Source organism: Oncorhynchus tshawytscha, linkage group LG02 (assembly GCF_018296145.1).
Source record: "Oncorhynchus tshawytscha isolate Ot180627B linkage group LG02, Otsh_v2.0, whole genome shotgun sequence".
In the NCBI taxonomy this organism is placed as follows: Eukaryota; Metazoa; Chordata; class Actinopteri; order Salmoniformes; family Salmonidae; genus Oncorhynchus; species Oncorhynchus tshawytscha.
In genome coordinates this window covers 35,015,664-35,033,064 of record NC_056430.1, presented here as the reverse complement: position 1 = coordinate 35,033,064, position 17,401 = coordinate 35,015,664, and the positions used below count along the sequence as shown (strand labels likewise).

Below are 17,401 nucleotides of genomic sequence, written 5' to 3'. Positions count from 1 at the left end.
CTTCTTCAGATGATCGTGACAACAATACAGTACAATATAGTATATATATATATATATATATATATATGAAATGAGTAAAACAGTATGTAAATATTTTTAAAGCGACCAGTGATCCATTATTAAAGTGACCAGTGATTCCATGTCTATGTACATAGGGCAGCAGCCTCTAAGGTCCAGTGTTGAGTAACCCGGGTGGTTGTTGGCTAGTGACAGTGACTAAGTTCAGGGACTGGGTGGAGGCCAGCTAGTGATCACTATTTAACAGTCTGATGGTCTTGAGATAGAAGATGTTTTTCAGTCTCTCGGTCCCAGCTTTGATGCACCTGTACTGATCTCAACTTCTGGAATAGAGTGGGGTGAACAGGCCGTGGCTCAGGTGGTTGTTGTCCTTGATGATCTTTTTGGCCTTCCTGGGACATCGGGTGTTGTAGATGTCCTGGAGGGCAGGCAGTGTGCCCCCAGTGATGCGTTGGGCAGACCGCAACACCCTCTGGAGAACCCTGCTTTTGCGGGCGATGCAGTTGCTGTTCCAGGCTGTGATCTCAATGGTGCATCTGTAAAAGTTTGTGAGGCTCTTAGATGCCAAACCAAATTTCTTCAGTCTCCTAAAGGTTGAACAGGTGCTGTTGCGCCTTCTTCACCACACTGTCTGTGTGGGTGGACCATTTCAGATTGTCAGTGATGTGTACGCCGAGGATCTTGACGTTTTTCACCTTCTTCACTGCGGTCCCGTTGATGTGGATTGGGGCTTGCTCCCTCTGCTGTCTCCTGAAGTACACGATCAGCTCCAGTTGACATTAAAGAAGAGGTTATTTTCCACCCCTCCACTATGGCCCTCAACTCCCCCCTGTATGCTGTCTCGTAATTATTGGTATTCAGGCCAACTTGATGATTGAGTTTATGATTGAGTTTAATGTAGGAAAACTTAAATCCGTTTTACCAAATGTATATTAGCATGTTAAATGTGCAACCAGAGGGAAAAAACTCTGGACAGCCTTTACTCCACACACAGAGACGCACACAAAGCTCTCCCTCGCCCTCCATTTGGCAAATCTGACCATAATTCTGTCCTCCTGATTCCTGCTTACAAACAAAAATGAAAGCAGGAAGCACCAGTGACTTGATCAATAAAACCTGGTCAAATGAAGCAGATACTAAGCTACAGGACTGTTTTGCTAGCACAGACTGGAATATGTTCCGTGATTCTTCCGATGGCATTGAGGAGTACACCACATCAGTCATTGGCTTCATCAATAAGTGCATTGATGACGTTGTCCCCACAGTGACCGTACATACATACCCCGACCAGAAGCCATGGATTACAGGCAACATCCACACTGAGCTAAAGGCTAGAGCTGCTGCTTTCAAAGAGTGGGACTCTAACCCAGAAGCTTATAATAAATTCCGCTATCGCCTTTCGACTAACCATCAAACAGGCAAAGTGTCAATACAGGACTAAGATCGAATCGCACTACACCGGCTCTGACGCGTCAGACTACAGACTACAAAGGGAAGCACAGCCGAGAGCTGCCCAGTGACACGAGACTATCAGATGAGCTAAACTACTTCTATGCTCGCTTCGAGGCAAATAACAGTGAAACATGCATAACCACCAGCGGTTCCGGGAAGACTGTGTGATAACGCTCTCCACAGCCAATGTGGGAAAGACCTTTAAACAGGTCAACATTCACAAGGCCGCTGGACCAGACAGATTACCAGGACGTGTACTGCGAGCATGCACTGACCAACTGGCAAGAGTCTTCACTGACATTTTCATTACCTCTCCCTGTCCGAGTCTGTAATACCAACATATTTTAAGCAGACCACCATAGTCCCTGTGCCCAAGAACACTAAGGTAACCTGTCTAAATTACTACCGACCCAAGGCACTAACGTATGTAGCCATGAAGTGCTTTGAAAGGCTGGTCATGGCTCACATCAACATCATTATCCCAGAAACCCGAGACCCACTCCAATATGCATACCGCCCGAACAGATCCACAGATTCCTGCCATCCAGGACCTCTATACCAGGCGGTGTCAGAGGAAGGCTCTAAAAATGGTCAAATACTCCAGCCACCCTAGTCATAGACTGTTCGCTCTGCTGCCACAGCGGTACCTGAGCAGTACCTGAGCGCCAAGTCTAGGTCCAAGAGGCTTCTAAACAGCTTCGACCCCCAAGCCATAAGTCTCCTGAACATCAAATCAAATGGCTTCCCAGACTATTTGCATTGACCCTCCCCCTTTTACATCGCTGCTACTCTCTGTTGTTGTCATCTATGCATAGTCACTTTAATAACTCTCCCTATATGTACATTTTACCTCAACTAACCGGTGCCACCGCACATTGACTCTGTACCGGCACCTCCCTGTATATAGTCTCGCTATTGTTATTTTACTGGTGCTCCTAAATGACTTGTTACTTTTATTTCTTATTGTTATCCATATCTTTTTAAACTGCATTGTTGGTTAGGGGCTTGTAAGTAAGCATTTCACTGTTCACCTGTTGTATTCGGCGCATGTGACTAATAAAACTTGATTTGATTTGATTTTGAAAGGTGTGCGTGGCCATACAGTTATGGGTCAACAGGCAGTACAGGAGGGGGCTGAGCACGCACACTTGTGGGGACCCTGTGTTGAGGATCAGCGTAGTTGAGGTGTTGTTTCTTACCTTCAGCATCTGGGGTGGCCTGTCAGGAAGTCCAGGACCCAGCTTCACAGGGCGGGGTTCAGACCCAGGGCCCCGAGCTTAATGATATTCTTGGAGGGTACTATCATATTGAACGCTGAGCTGTACTCAATGAACAGCATTCTTACATAAGTATTCCTTTTGTTCAGATGGGATAGGGCAGTGTGCAGTGCGATGGCGATTGCATCGTCTGTGGATCTATTGGGATGGTATGCAAATTGAAGTGGGTCTTGGCTGTCAGGTAGGGTGGAGGTGGTATGATCCTTAATTAGTGTCTCAAAGCACTTCATGATGACAAAAGTGAGTGCTACGATAGTAATTTAGTTCATTTACTTTTGCTTTCCTGGATAAAGGAAAAATGGTGGACATATTGAAGTAAGTGGGGACAGCAGACTGGGTTTAGGGAGAGATTGAGTACAGTTGAAGTCGGTAGTTTACATACACTTAGTTTGGAATCATTAAAACATGTTTTTCAACCACTCCACAAATTTCTTGTTAACAAACTACAGTTTTGGCAAGTCGGTTAGGACATCTACTTTGTGCATGTTCATACATTGGATTTTCCAGATCAGTCATCATTCAACTATTTTTTTGTTGAATGATTTGATTTAGTTTTGATTCTCCGTTTCTTTCAGGCAAGTGATGGAAAGGAACAGAGGCCAAAAGTCATTGAATGTTGTTTGGCTGTGTAACCCTCTGGTCACTAGCACAGGGTTCATGTTGTAATCCCAGCTTCATCTCTTCCCTTCATTCATAAAAGGCAAACGTGATCCTCTCTCTGTATCCTTACCGGTCGTTGACTCGTCCACCTCTACTCATCCATGCACTGATGAAAGCACAAGTGATACTGCAGGTCAGCAGGTGTTGATGCATACAGTTGAAGTCTGGAGTTTACAGACACTTAGATTGGAGTCATTAAAACTAGTTTTTCAACCAATCCACAAATTTCTTGCTAACAAACTATAGTTTTGGCAAGTCGGTTAGGACATCGACTTTGTGCATGAGACAAGTCATTTTCCAAACATTGTTTACAGTCAGGTTATTTCACTTATAATTCACTGTATCACAAATCCAGTGGGTCAGAAGTTTACATACACCATGTTGACTGTGCCTTTAACCAGCTTGGACAATTCCAGAAAATTATGTCATGGCTTTCTGACATCATTTGAGTCAATTGGAGGTGTACCTGTGGATGTATTTCAAGGCCTACCTTCAAACTCAGTGCCTCTTTCTTGTCATCATGGGAAAATCTTAATAAATCAGCCGACCTCAGAAAAAAAAAGTTATATCTCTACAAGTCTTTATTTGAATTCTTTTATTTCACCTTTATTTAACCAGGTAGGCTAGTTGAGAACAAGTTCTCATTTACAACTGAGATCTGGCCAAGATAAAGCATAGCAGTGTAAACAACACAGAGTTACACATGGAGTAAACAATAAACAAGTCAATAACACAGTAGAAAAAAATTGTCTATATACATTGTGTGCAAAAGGCATGAGGAGATAAATAGGCCATAGGAGCGAATAATTACAATTTAGCAGATTAACACTGGAGTGATAAATGATTAGATGATCATGTGCAAGTAGAGATACTGGTGTGCAAAAGAGCAGAAAAGTAAATAAATACAACAGTATGGGGATGAGGTAGGTAAATTGGGTGGGCTATTTACAGTTGGACTATGTACAGCTGCAGCGATCGGTTAAAAAAGTGCTCCATAATTCTCTAGTCCTTGTCACGTTCTGACCATAGTTCTTTTGTGTTTTCTTTGTTTTAGTGTTGGTCGGGACATGAGCTGAGTGGGCATTCTATGTTGTGTGTCTAGTTTTCCCATTTCTATGTTTGGCCTGATATGGTTCTCAATCAGAGGCAGGTGTTAGTCATTGTCTCTGATTGGGAACCATATTTAGGTAGCCTGTTTTGTGTTGGGTTTTGTGGGTGGTTGTCTTCTGTCTTTGTGTCTATGCACCAGATAGGACTGTTTTGGTTTTTTCACATTTGTTGTTTGGGTATTTTGTAGTGTTCATGTTTATGGTCTTTATTAAACATGTTGAACTCTAACCACGCTGCGCTTTGGTCCGATCCTTCGTCCACAGAAGAAAACTGTTACAGTCATCTCACATTTTAAAAATGTAGACTTAGAGCAAGCAACACCAGCTGATTGTGATAAAAAATATATGCACCTATAATTAACCCTAAATTATTCTATGGAATCAAAAATAGATATCATAATTGTTTGATGTTTAAAGTTGGAGAGGGAAATAAAAATCTCCAACTTCAGCGATTTTGGCAATTTGTTCCAGCAACAGGCAGCAGAGAACTGGAAGGAAAGGCGGCCAAATGAGGTGTTGGCTTTAGGGATGATCAGTGAGATACACCTGCTGGAGCGCGTGCTACGGGTGGGTGTTGCCATCGTGACCAGTGAACTGAGATAAGGCGGAGCTTTACCTAGCATGGACTTGTAGATGACCTGGAGCCAGTGGGTCTGGCGACAAATATGTAGCGAGGGCCAGCCGACTAGAGCATACAGGTCGCAGTGGTGGGTGGTATAAGGTGCTTTAGTAACAAAACGGATGGCACTGTGATAAACTGCATCTAGTTTGCTGAGTAGAGTATTGGAAGCTATTTTGTAGATGACATGGCCGAAGTCGAGGATCGGTAGGATAGTCAGTTTTACTAGGGTAAGTTTGGCGGCGTGAGTGAAGGAGGCTTTGTTGCGAAATAGAAAGCCGACTAGATTTGATTTTGGATTGGAGTGATATGAGTCTGGAAGGAGAGTTTACAGTCTAGCCAGACACCTAGGTACTTATAGATGTCCACATATTCTAGGTCGGAACCATCCAGGGTGGTGATGCTAGTCGGGTGCAGGCAGCGAACGGTTGAAAAGCATGCATTTGGTTTTACTAGCGTTTAAGAGCAGTTGGATGCCACAGAAGGAGTGTTGTATGGCATTGAAGCTCGTTTGGAGGTTAGATAGCACAGTGTCCAAGGAAGGGCCAGAAGTATACAGAATGGTGTCGTCTGTGTAGAGGTGGATCAGGGAATCGCACGCAGCAAGAGCAACATCGTTGATATATACAGAGAAAAGGGTCGACCTGAGAATTGAACCCTGTTGTACACCCATAGAGACTCACAGAGGACCGGACAACATGCCCTCAGAGTCCGGTTCATCCTTGGGAGCAATTTCTAAAAACCTGAATGTACCGCGTTCATCTGTACAAACAATAGTACGCAAGTATAAACACCATGAGACCACGCAGCCGTCATACCGCTCAGGAAGGAGACACGTTCTGTCTCCTAGAGATGAACATACTTTGGTGAGAAAAGTGCAAACCAATCCTAGAACAACAGCAAATGCCCTTGTGAAGATGCTGGAGGAAACAGGTACAAAAGTATCTATATCCACAGTAAAACAAGTCCTATATTGACATAACCTGAAAGGCCGCTCAGCATGGAAGAAGCCACTGCTCCAAAACCGCCATAAAAAAAACAGACTACGTGGGGACAAAGATCGTACTTTTGGGAGAAATGTCCTCTGGTCTGATGAAACAAAAATAGAACTGTTTGACCATAATGACCATCGTTATGTTTGGAGGAAATAGGGGGAGGCTTGCAAGCCGAAGAACACCATCTCAACCGTGAGGCACAGGGGTGACAGCATCATGTTGTGCGGGTGCTGTGCTGCAGGAGGGACTGGTACACTTCACAAAATAGATGGCATCATGAGGGAGGACAATTATGTGAATGTATTGAAGCAACATCTCAAGACATCAGTCAGGAAGTTAAAACTTCAAATGTTCTCAAATGGGTCTGGACAATGACCACAAGCATACTTCCAAAGTTGTGGCAAATTGTCTTAAGGACAACTAAGTCAAGGTATTGGAGTGGCCATCACAAAGCCCTGACCTCAATCCTATAGAACATTTGTGGGCAGAACTGAAAAAGTGTGTGCAAGCAAGGAGGCCTACAAACCTGACTCAGTTACACCAGCTCTGTCAGGAGGAATGGGTCAAAATTCACCCAATTTATTGTGGGAAGCTTGTGGATCGCTGCCCGAAACATTTGACCCAAGTTCAACAATTGAAAGGCAATTCTACCAAATACTAATTGAGTGTATATAAACTTCTGACCCACTGGGAATGTGATGAAAGAAATAAAAACTGAAATAAATCATTCTTTCTACTATTATTCTGACATTTCACAATCTTAAAATAAAGTGGTGATCCTAACTGGCCTAAGACAGGGAATTTTTACTAGGATTAGAGAGAGATGTTTGTTTCTGTCGGCGCGATGTGTGAAGAAACCAGGTCACTGTACCGACTCCGATAGCGTGTCTCGAGTGAGCCACGTTTTCGTGAAACAAAGAACTTTACAATCTCTGATGTCTCTCTGGAAGGCAACCCTTGCTTGGATTTTCTCTAGCTTGTTGTCAAGAGCTTGGACGTTGATGAGTTGTAAACTCGGGAGCGGTGTGCGATGTGCCCGTCTACGGAGCCTGACCAGAAGACCGCTTCTTCTGCCCCCTCTGCGGCGCCGTTGTTTTGGGTCGCCGGCTGGGATCCGATCCATTGTCCTGTGTGGTAGACCAAATAGAGGATCCGCTTCTAAAAAGTTGTATTCCTGGTCGTAATGTTTGTAAGTTGACGTTGCTCTTATATCCAATAGTTCCTCCCGGCTGTATGTAAGAAAACTTCAGATTTCCTGGGGTAACAATGTATGAATTAATACATAAAAAAACTAAATACTGCATAGATTCCTGAGAACGCGAAGCGATGCGGCCATCTCTGTTCTCTGTCGGCGCCGGAAGTTCAATGGGCCGATTCCTGCTGAGACTCAGGGCACTCGGCTGAGAGTCAGACTCAGCCGATGTCGTGTGCCCCGAATCTGTGCCGCCTTCGGCAGTATTACTAGGATGCGGGGATTGAGCTCGGGCCGATTCTGTTGTGAGTTATTTGGCCCAAATGTATTACTTGGGGCTTGGGCCGATTGTGGCTACTCTCTGGCAGATGATTACACGAGCTGCTTTATATAATTAAGGTTTCATTGTTATTTTTTTCCATATTTCTCATTGTTTTTCTGATCAAATAATGTCATTTACATTTTAATTAAATTCTTTAAGAGTCCTGTTTAAGTAGGATTTTAGTATTTTAATACTTTGTGCAAGGAAATTGATAAGCATTAAAAACTTTGTGGATGGGGCCTCCCGAGTGGCGCAGAGGTCTAAAGCACTGCATCGCTGCGCAAACTGCATTGTTACAGATGCTGGTTCGATACCCGTGCCGGCTGCGACTGGGAGACCCATAAGGTGACGCACAATTGGCCCAGCGTCGTCCTGGTTAGGGGAGGGTTTGGCCGGCCGGGATGTTCACTCCTGTGGCGGGCCAGGCGCATGCACGCTGACACGGTCACCCGGTGTATGGTGTTTCCTCCGACACATTGATGTGGCTGGCTTCCCGGGTTAAGCATGCATTATGTCAAGAAGCAGTGCGGCTTAGCGGGGTTGTGTTTCGGGTGACGCACAGCTCTCGACCTTCCCCTCTCCCGAGTCCGTACGGGAGTTGCAGAGACAAGACAATTGGATATGACGAAAAGGGGGTAAATAATAAAGAAAGAAAATTATTCTTAAAAATTGTGGATTATTTAACTAGGCAAGAACAAATTCTAATTTACAATGACGGCCTACACCGATCAAACCCGGACGACGCTGGGCCAATTGTGCACCTGGATTCGATCCAGGGTGTCTGTAGTGACGCCTCAAGCACTGAGATGCAGTGGCTTAGACCGCTGCGCCACTCGGGAGCCCATGGATGGGTATAATTTGTATGTATAAAATGTATAATAGTCAAATTTAAAATGACTAAAACAGGTAATTTTGGATACATTTATTTCAAATGTCATTGGGCCGCTTCTGGGGGGATTCTGGTAAGATGCTGGCAAAGTCGGCTGAATTCCAGTAGGGAATGATTCGGGCTGATTCTGGGCAGTCATTCATTTTGATTCCGGCCGAGTCCAACACCCGATTTCGGGCCGATTCAATCAGAGGGACGCTTTCGGGCCGATTCAATCAGTTCCTGGCACCCGGAAAAGAGGGACGCTTTTGGGCCGATTCCCTATTGCTAGCTGAGTACTAAGAAACTTTTCACTTTCCAAAACAACAAACCGAGCTCTCCCTCATTGAACAGGATTTCTGATTACCTCTAGTGCATTTTCTGATTAGATTAAATCCCCCCAGAGAGTGTGTGTCAGCTGTTGGTAGCCAAGCTCTGACTGTGTTTAGGCTCTGTGGAACAGGAGAGAGATGGTCAGACAAACTGAATTGGTTCACTCACACAGACAGCATCGTGAGGAAGGCGCAGCAGCGCCTCTTCAACCTCAGGAGGCTGAAGAAATTCGGCTTGTCACCAAAAGCACTCACAAACTTCTACAGATGCACAATCGAGAGCATCCTGGCGGGCTGTATCACCGCCTGGTATGGCAACTGCACCGCCCTCAACCGTAAGGCTCTCCAGAGGGTAGTGAGGTCTGCACAACGCATCACCGGGGGCAAACTACCTGCCCTCCAGGACACCTACACCACCCGATGCTACAGGAAGGCCATAAAGATCATCAAGGACATCAACCACCCGAGCCACTGCCTGTTCACCCCGCTGCCATCCAGAAGGCGAGGTCAGTACAGGTGCATCAAAGCTGGGACCGAGAGACTGAAAAACAGCTTCTATCTCAAGGCCATCAGACTGTTAAACAGCCACCACTAACATTGAGTGGCTACTGCCAACACACTGTCAATGACACTGACTCTACTCCAGCCACTTTAATCATGGGAATCGATGGGAAATGATGTAAATATATCACTAGCCACTTTAAACAATGCTACCTTATATAATGTTACTTACCCTACATTGTTCATCTCATATGCATACGTTGATACTGTACTCTATATCATCGACTGCATCCTTATGTAATACATGTATCACTAGCCACTTTAACTATGCCACTTGGTTTACATACTTATCTCATATGTATATACTGTACTCGATATCATCTACTGTATCTTGCCTATGCTGCTCTGTACCATCACTCATTCATATATCCTTATGTACATATTCTTTATCCCCTTACACTGTGTATGACAGTAGTTTTTTTTGGAATTGTTAGTTAGATTACTTGCTCGTTATTACTGCATTGTCGGAACTAGAAGCACAGGCATTTCGCTACACTCGCATTAACATCTGCTAACCATGTGTATGTGACAAATAAAATTTGATTTGATTTGATTTTTGATTTGATTTAGTTGTTGGGTTAGTAGTTGTGAAGGGGAAGGGAATACCTAGTCAGTTGCACAACTGAATGCTGTCAACTGAAATGTGTCTCCCGCATTTAAACCAACCCCTTTGCATCAGAGAGGTGCGGTGGTCTGCCTTAATCGACATCCACATCATCGGTGCAGTTGTTGTTGGGCGGTAACTGTCTTGCTCAAGGGCAGAACGACAGATTTTTTCCGGCTTGTGGATTTGTACCAGCAACCTTTCGTTACTGGCCCAACACTCTTAACTGCTAGGCTACCTGCCGCCCTGTGGTCAGCAGTTATATGGTTGTGGTCAGTAGTTGTGTGGTTCAGTATTTGTGTGGTCAGTAGTTGTGGTTGAGTGGTTGAGTATTTTTGTGGTCAATAGTTGTGGTCAGTCGTTTTGGTAAGTAGTTGAGAAGTAGACAAAGATTTCATAAGCTCTAACTTTTTGTGTACATTGTTAGCAAAGGGGTAGCTGATTTGTGTCAACTTCCATTGCTGCATTTACAGTGAATGGAATGTTGGAAGTGATGACGTCACAATGGGGCCTTTTATAATGTTGAGGAAATCCCATTAAAGTGGATGAAAATGGACAAAAAAATACTAAAAGCTTAATCATTTTTAAAGAATAAAAGATATCAAAAACTTGTATACAAGCACATCGATCTGCACGTTTTAAAGTTTGAATGACGTTTCTTGCTTAGAAGAAGAAGTATGACGAAGATTTAAAATGGGACGTTTGCTTTGCAAGTCCCACTAATTACCAAAGTTACCATAGATTGCCATAGATTACCAGTTAATTAACAAAATGACTGAAGATTTGGGTAACTTTGGTAAATTAGCTTTGTAATCCTAACTACAAAACACTAGAACACACTTCTAGCACCAGTTGTCAATTTGCAATCATGTGTGATTGATGTATCAGTAAAAATGTAATGTGTGTGTTTGTCTTGTTTCCCCAGCCATGCCCTTCATCATCTCCATGCTGCTGGCCAGTCTGAACAGCTGCTGTAACCCATGGATCTACATGTGCTTCGCAGGCCACTTGTTCTCAGACCTGAGGCAGAACTTCCTGTGCTGCTCGGCCCGCTATCTCAAGTCCTCCCAATGCCACTGCGAGCGTGACCATGACTCCAGCCGCAAGAGTAACTCCTCCACCTACGTCATCAAGAGCACCAGCAGCCAGAGGAGCATCACACAGACCTCCACCACATGAGACGCCCCGCAGGTCTCCCCCGCAGGTCCCCCCCCGCAGGTCAGAACTGTGAATCCCCCTTCCCAAACCTTCACCGCCGCCCCAAACCCAGACTTGTCCTTCCCCTTCTCTTGTCCCGCTCCAGGGGAGACTCATCTAATACTATTGCACTGCTTTTTTTTGTGTATCAGACAAAGTTGGTCAAGAATAGAATGAACAATTGATTGTTGTACAGATGAAGCAGATTTATTTGGTGACATTTTGTTGAATGTCTCCTCTCACAGCCAAATGTCCTGTCGCAGATCAGAGTGAGTCATCCATTGATTGTGTTTTCAGACTGATGGATTTACGTATTTGGTCTGCGGAGGAGGACAGTAGGTGGTGAATGGAAAATGAAGGACTGACTGTCTGTCACTCCAAACCAAGGAAAGGAGAGGAGAGAGCTGTGTTCTCCTCACCATGGACTTAAAGGCGATTAACATGCCTAAGACTCTGTGTCAAAAAGTTCTGTAATAGTGGTTTGGGTTGTGAATACTGACCAATCCAGAGGGACATTTTAACTTTGTCAACCTGAAGGTTAAGCTACTCTCCTGTTGCTTATGTCTTGCTGTTCACACACACACACACACACAGTACGTTTCAACTATCCAGTTTGTGAAATGTCCTGGCTTTATGACAATGGCGATATCTGTCAAGTTGTTAAAGCGGCAATCAGCAGTTGAAACAATGACAAAGAGTTCTGCCTGCCCCTGTTTCGGTAAAAAGCTGAAATGTAACCACTCTCAAATTCATAGACAGCTATGGAAACACGGACTGACCATCCATGATATCAAAAGTATAATTTGAGGCTATAAAGTGTTTGTTTACATTTACTTTGTTTCCAAACATTGGAGTGAAACAAGCTTATATTTTGGATTCTGATTGTGTACGACAGTTGATTTAAGCTTGAGTCATTTATAATTATATTCTTTAAGAATCAATGTGTACATATCATTCATTTATAAGTCCAAAAATGGATGTAGAAACTGCAGATTGCCCCTTTAAGGTTAACTTACTTATTCTTATAGAAAGCAACTCAACAAACTAGCCACCATTTCCCCTTAGGATGAACACACACGTCCAAATGTACTTCTATGAAAATTGTGGTGTATTTTGGCACGCATTTGTTTTTCTACATAATTACTCTGTCTGTACTTTTTGAGTGTTAGGCTGGTGTCTTCTATGTTGCTAAATATGATTGAGAAATGGATTGCACACACTCAGAACACTCCGAATTGGGGGAGAAACCTCATTGTATTCAATGTATTTTAGAAACTATTGCATAAAGAGGGTGACCTGCCTCAATATTGAATCTACCTGACACACCGTTCCTTGAAAACATAAAAAATGTCAGTATCAAAAGGCAGAAGTTGGCTTCTCCTTTTACTGTAAATGTTTTGGTTTTCAACTTATGGCTACTGAACATTAAGGCTACTGAACATTTTGTAGAAAACATAATTGTCTTATTTGTATTTAGAGTGTTGTATTTTGGAAAAGTATCTCTTATTTATTTGAAATAAATTGTATGTGTTCTATCAAGTGAGTCTGAATTTATTTTTTTGCATCAAATGGAGTTGAGGCTCATGTTGAGCCTCTGTAACTCTAATTTAACCATTCAAATTTGTTAGAGGCTGATTCATGCACATACATTTCTTAGAAAGAAGGAGACAAAGCAATTCTACTTTTCTTGGTATGGTTTTCAGTATTGTCAATCACAACCTGCCATGTCAGGATCCAGACTGGTGGTTCGCAATTGGCTTTTCTATCCCTACCTTCCAATGAGCAGAACTGTTCTTGGTTCCACCTGGTGACAAAACGAAGGAATGACAGGGCAATGGAGACCTGAACAGGGGTACGCACTTGGCTGAATTGTAGGACCTGCGACTAGAACATTCCACTTGTAATTTTAAAACCTGGGTCTCCTTTTTTCCAAATATTCTTACAGTTTGTACACCCACACAGTCAAGTTATTGGAAGCTTATGTGAAAGAAATGTGAAGCAAAATTGACAATTTAGGATGTGTTTAATCAAAATGATTCAGTAAAGAAACTGCATCTTATTCACTCTGTAAAACATGATATAATCTTGTTCAAGCACTACAATTATCTTTTCCATTGCACAACATCGACTAGTTTACCATTAGGAACAAAACATACACACACACACACACACACACACATACACACAGACATCTGACTGTTTAATATAGTATATAGTATATCAATTCAGAATTGGCCAATATAGTAGAGATTGTATATTGTCCTACGGGTGCTGCAATGCCGTTAGTGTCACTGGGGTGTTTATGTCATGTGACCGAGGAGCCACTTTCCTCCAGCATCGCAAAATACATTCACTCTGGGACACAAGTCCTGCCCATGCCATGGCTGCCAGCCCTATATTCCCTCAATGAACAGACAGCTCTCTGCCTTCCAACAGAGCCAGAGCTGTCACCCAACCATGCTGCAGCTGTCACAGAGCCTCTTGTGGCACTGGTCTCTCTGTGCATGTCAGGACTCAAAGGGCTGAGACGGGCGAGGCCCTGGGCTTTGGGCTGGGTAAGGGTAGCGGGGGGGTGTCTTGGGAAATATGAGGACACCAGGACTGGTCATCTGGTCTGGCGGATAAAAAGGGTGTAGCGTTTCATCCAAACATGTGTAAACACTGCGGTGGTGTGAGTGTCTAGACCTCTTTGCGCAGGGCCACTTTCACACTGCTGAAGATCTTGCCCAGGGCTTCAAAGAAGGGGTCACAGAAGGTCTGGATGCAGAGGGAGTAGATGCGACTGATGCACTGGGACTCGATCAAGCAGCTCTTGATACAGGGTACCACAGCCCAGATGTGACAGAATGAGATGCAGGCGAAGAGGAAGCCCCAGAGCAGAGCCATAGGGATGCCGAAGATGGCTGAGAGGATGCGATAGCACCAGTACTTGGACACGGTGAAGGTGGTGTAGCTGAGCTTCCACACCCCATCCAGACTGTGTGTGCCGTCGGGCTCTGCGATCACATCCTCAAACTCCACCTGCAGGGAGGGAATACCATGGACAACGTTAGTGGAACCTCACTGAGGAAAGAGTTGAGGGTTGTCTGAGGACCCAACACCAGAGCCAGGATTCAATCAACGGCACGTTGCCATTCAAGCCCGTTGCACTGCTGACAATATGCCTTTTTAAGGTAACTTTCGCAATGTTCACGAAGCAGTCACAGTAAATGCTGTGGATGTCGGCTCAAGTGTAAATTCCCTTTTAAAGTCAAGAGCAATGTGATTGGTGACAATGCACTTAAATCCCTTCACAGTTTTTTCACTAATCAATGTGATCGATGTGATATGTAAACATACATGTGTTATTGTGACTCAGCACCATGACTGTTATCATCACTAATGCCTGGGGTACATAGTAATGAAATAAACACAGTTTACTTAAAACTATGTCCCTCAGTTTTGCACACTTGATGAATACTTATCGTCCGAACTTATCTCAGATCACGATTTGGATCAAGTTTCCGGAAACTAACAGTTCCTTGTAAAATGCATGAGGCTTACGATGGCCCAGTTTGTAATTGCTTGTTGTATTCAGTATCCAATACCTGGTCCTTACAAAATCCTGGCTCACTGTTGCATAGACATCTGCAACTCAACCCTGAATGGTAATGAACTTGTCAGTGATCGTGACAGGGGGATGTTACATGCAACAGATTCCTAACAAAGCTAAACCAATTTTCATCATTTTAAATATTATAAGAAGTTCTACTTCTGAATCCCAGTCTATTCATTTTAACACACCTTTAAAATTGTAGACATGCTTTACATACTTAGTATTTTAATATAACATTTCTTAGTACGATTTAGATGAGCAGTTGAAATTGACAAAACAGAAAAAACAAGCTAAGTTTTAAATGAATGATTTGACAACAGGAAAATGTCATTCTGTACAGTTTTTTAAAACTGCAAGCTCATACTGTAACTTAAACTACTACGATTGTGTAGATAATACTGGATTATAGAACGTGTTCCATTCGATATAAATCCTATCATCTACTTAACATGTACAAAACTTTTCACAATATAATCTAGAGAAGTAGTGCTCTTGGCCCTCACATGTAAGAAACATGCTTAACATGGCTCACTCAAGTAAATGAAAGTTTTGCCATACGTCCTGTTTTATCTCCTTCCATGCTCTCCTGAGCTCTGGGGAAATATAGCACCGTGATTGCTGCTAATGTATGTAAACGTGAAAAACACAAGAAAAGCAGTGATGAAGCTCCAAAAAGAAACAGCCTTATAATTTCCCCTTCTGTCACACCCCTTCAGTCCCATTCCAGAAATAAACCCTGGGTGCCGTGCGGAGGCACAAGGCCTTGGGGCTATTTTGGGACCTTCCTGGCAGGAACACAGCAACATACTACAGTGTACTGTGTTGACTTTAAGTTTAGACTTTAGACTTACATTTTAAACTAAGGTTTAAAACTTGTCTTTCCTTACTTTAGGCAAAAAGGAGTTAAACCTGTAAATTCAGTGTGTGTGTGAGTGGATGGCGTCATCATGGTTCACCTACCTTGATCACATCCTCATTTATCAATTTGGGGTCTCTGTTGATCAGATCGATCTCCTTGGTGTGGCTGTCCTTCACAATCTTCTCCTCGTTGGTGTTGTACTGGTACTGGTCGGCCATGGTGGGGTCGTGGGACTAGACTTGGGCAGAGTCAGCGAGAGTAGTGAGGCGTAGAGGGCTGGGGTCAAGGACAGCGAGAGTAAACCCACAAAAGTGGACTGCAGGCAGCCCCCTCAGTCTCACTGATCCCCCCCCTCTCACTACTGTGATGACACGGCTGAAATGCCAGTGGACAGCTGCTGCAGACGTCCTGCTGAAAATGGGGACCTAACGCCACACGACACACCACACACACACTATAGCTCACACAGAGTAAAAGTGTGTCATAAAGGGGACCCCAGAGCCGTGTCAAATTTCACACTGGGCTGTGGGGTCAGCTGGGCAGGGTTCACATGGTGGCATGAATTTCCACCGCAGTGAGGACTCTCCTACTCCTGCTCCGACTAACACCAACAGTTCACTACTGTACGATCCACACTGACCCAAAACTTCCAGAAAGGAAGAATGTAGGTCTTTGTCATAAACAGTAATCCACTGAATATACTGTATGCGTAGTTAGCAAAGTAAAAATGTAGGAACTTCATTTGATCACCCCGTTGTTGCAGGAAAGTTCCTGCACGGAAAAACATTCAAACTTGCAGTGTACTCTAGATTTAAAAAGGCTTCTAAAGTTTGTCATTTCCACTTTAACATTTCAGAATTGATTTACCCTAATAAAACATTTATCAACCCCTACAAAAATGTCTATTGACTATTATCCACACAATAATTCCCTTTTCCTGTTGCAGCAGGATTATTTTCCTTTAATTAATATCCTACATCTGTATAAGTAAATGTCTACATTTTTTTCTAAATGAGTGACAACTGATAAAGGGATTAAGTAAAGGATGAGAAGCATCATACATGGAATTTTCCAGATCAGTCATCATTCAACTATTGTTTTGTTGAATGATTTGATTTTGTTTTGATTCTCCGTTTCTTTCAGGCAAGTGATGGAAAGGAACAGAGGCCAAAAGTCATTGAATGTTGTTTGGCTGTGTAACCCTCTGGTCACTAGCACAGGGTTCATGTTGTAATCCCAGCTTCATCTCTTCCCTTCATTCATAAAAGGCAAACGTGATCCTCTCTCTGTATCCTTACCGGTCGTTGACTCGTCCACCTCTACTCATCTATGCACTGATGAAAGCACAAGTGATACTGCAGGTCAGCAGGTGTTGATGCATACAGTTGAAGTTGGAAGTTTACATACACTTAGATTGGAGTCATTAAAACTAGTTCTTCAACCACTCCAAAAAGGTCTTGCTAAGTAATTTTCCAAAAATTGTTTACAGACAGATTATTTCACTTAAAATTCACAGCATCACAATTCCAGTGGGTCAGAAGTTTACATACACCATGTTGACTGTGCCTTTAAACAGCTTGGAAAATTCCAGAAAATTATGTCATGGCTTTAGTAGCTTCTGATAGGCTAATTGACATCATTTGAGTAAATTGGAGCTGTACCTGTAGATGTATTTCAAGGCCTACCTTCAAACTCAGTGCCTCTTTGCTTGACATCATGGGAAAATCAAAATAAATCCAAG

At 43.3% G+C, this 17,401-nt stretch overlaps 2 protein-coding genes across 5 annotated transcripts in view; one reads left to right on the top strand and one right to left on the bottom strand.

Annotated features, from left to right (window-relative positions):
* LOC112217064 (isotocin receptor) overlaps nucleotides 1-12,745 on the top strand; it is a 29,151-nt gene extending 16,406 nt beyond the window's left edge. For 2 of the 4 annotated variants that reach the window (XM_024377318.2, XM_024377327.2), the window contains one exon: nucleotides 10,935-12,745. In XM_024377318.2, coding sequence (XP_024233086.1) covers nucleotides 10,935-11,188 — 254 coding nt within the window. In that variant the 3' untranslated portion in view covers nucleotides 11,189-12,745. The remainder of the gene's footprint in view (nucleotides 1-10,934) is intronic. The other 2 variants (XM_042297306.1, XM_042297304.1) reach the window with 2 other exon arrangements.
* Nucleotides 12,746-13,210: 465 nt separating this feature from the next.
* cav3 (caveolin 3) lies at nucleotides 13,211-16,104 on the bottom strand. The gene is made up of 2 exons (XM_024377359.2): nucleotides 15,762-16,104; nucleotides 13,211-14,227 (listed from the first exon to the last, which is right to left on the bottom strand). Exons 1-2 carry the CDS (start codon nucleotides 15,876-15,878, stop codon nucleotides 13,886-13,888), a joined length of 459 nt encoding a protein of 152 aa, XP_024233127.1. The 5' UTR covers nucleotides 15,879-16,104; the 3' UTR covers nucleotides 13,211-13,885.
* Between the last annotated feature and the right edge of the window lie 1,297 nt (nucleotides 16,105-17,401).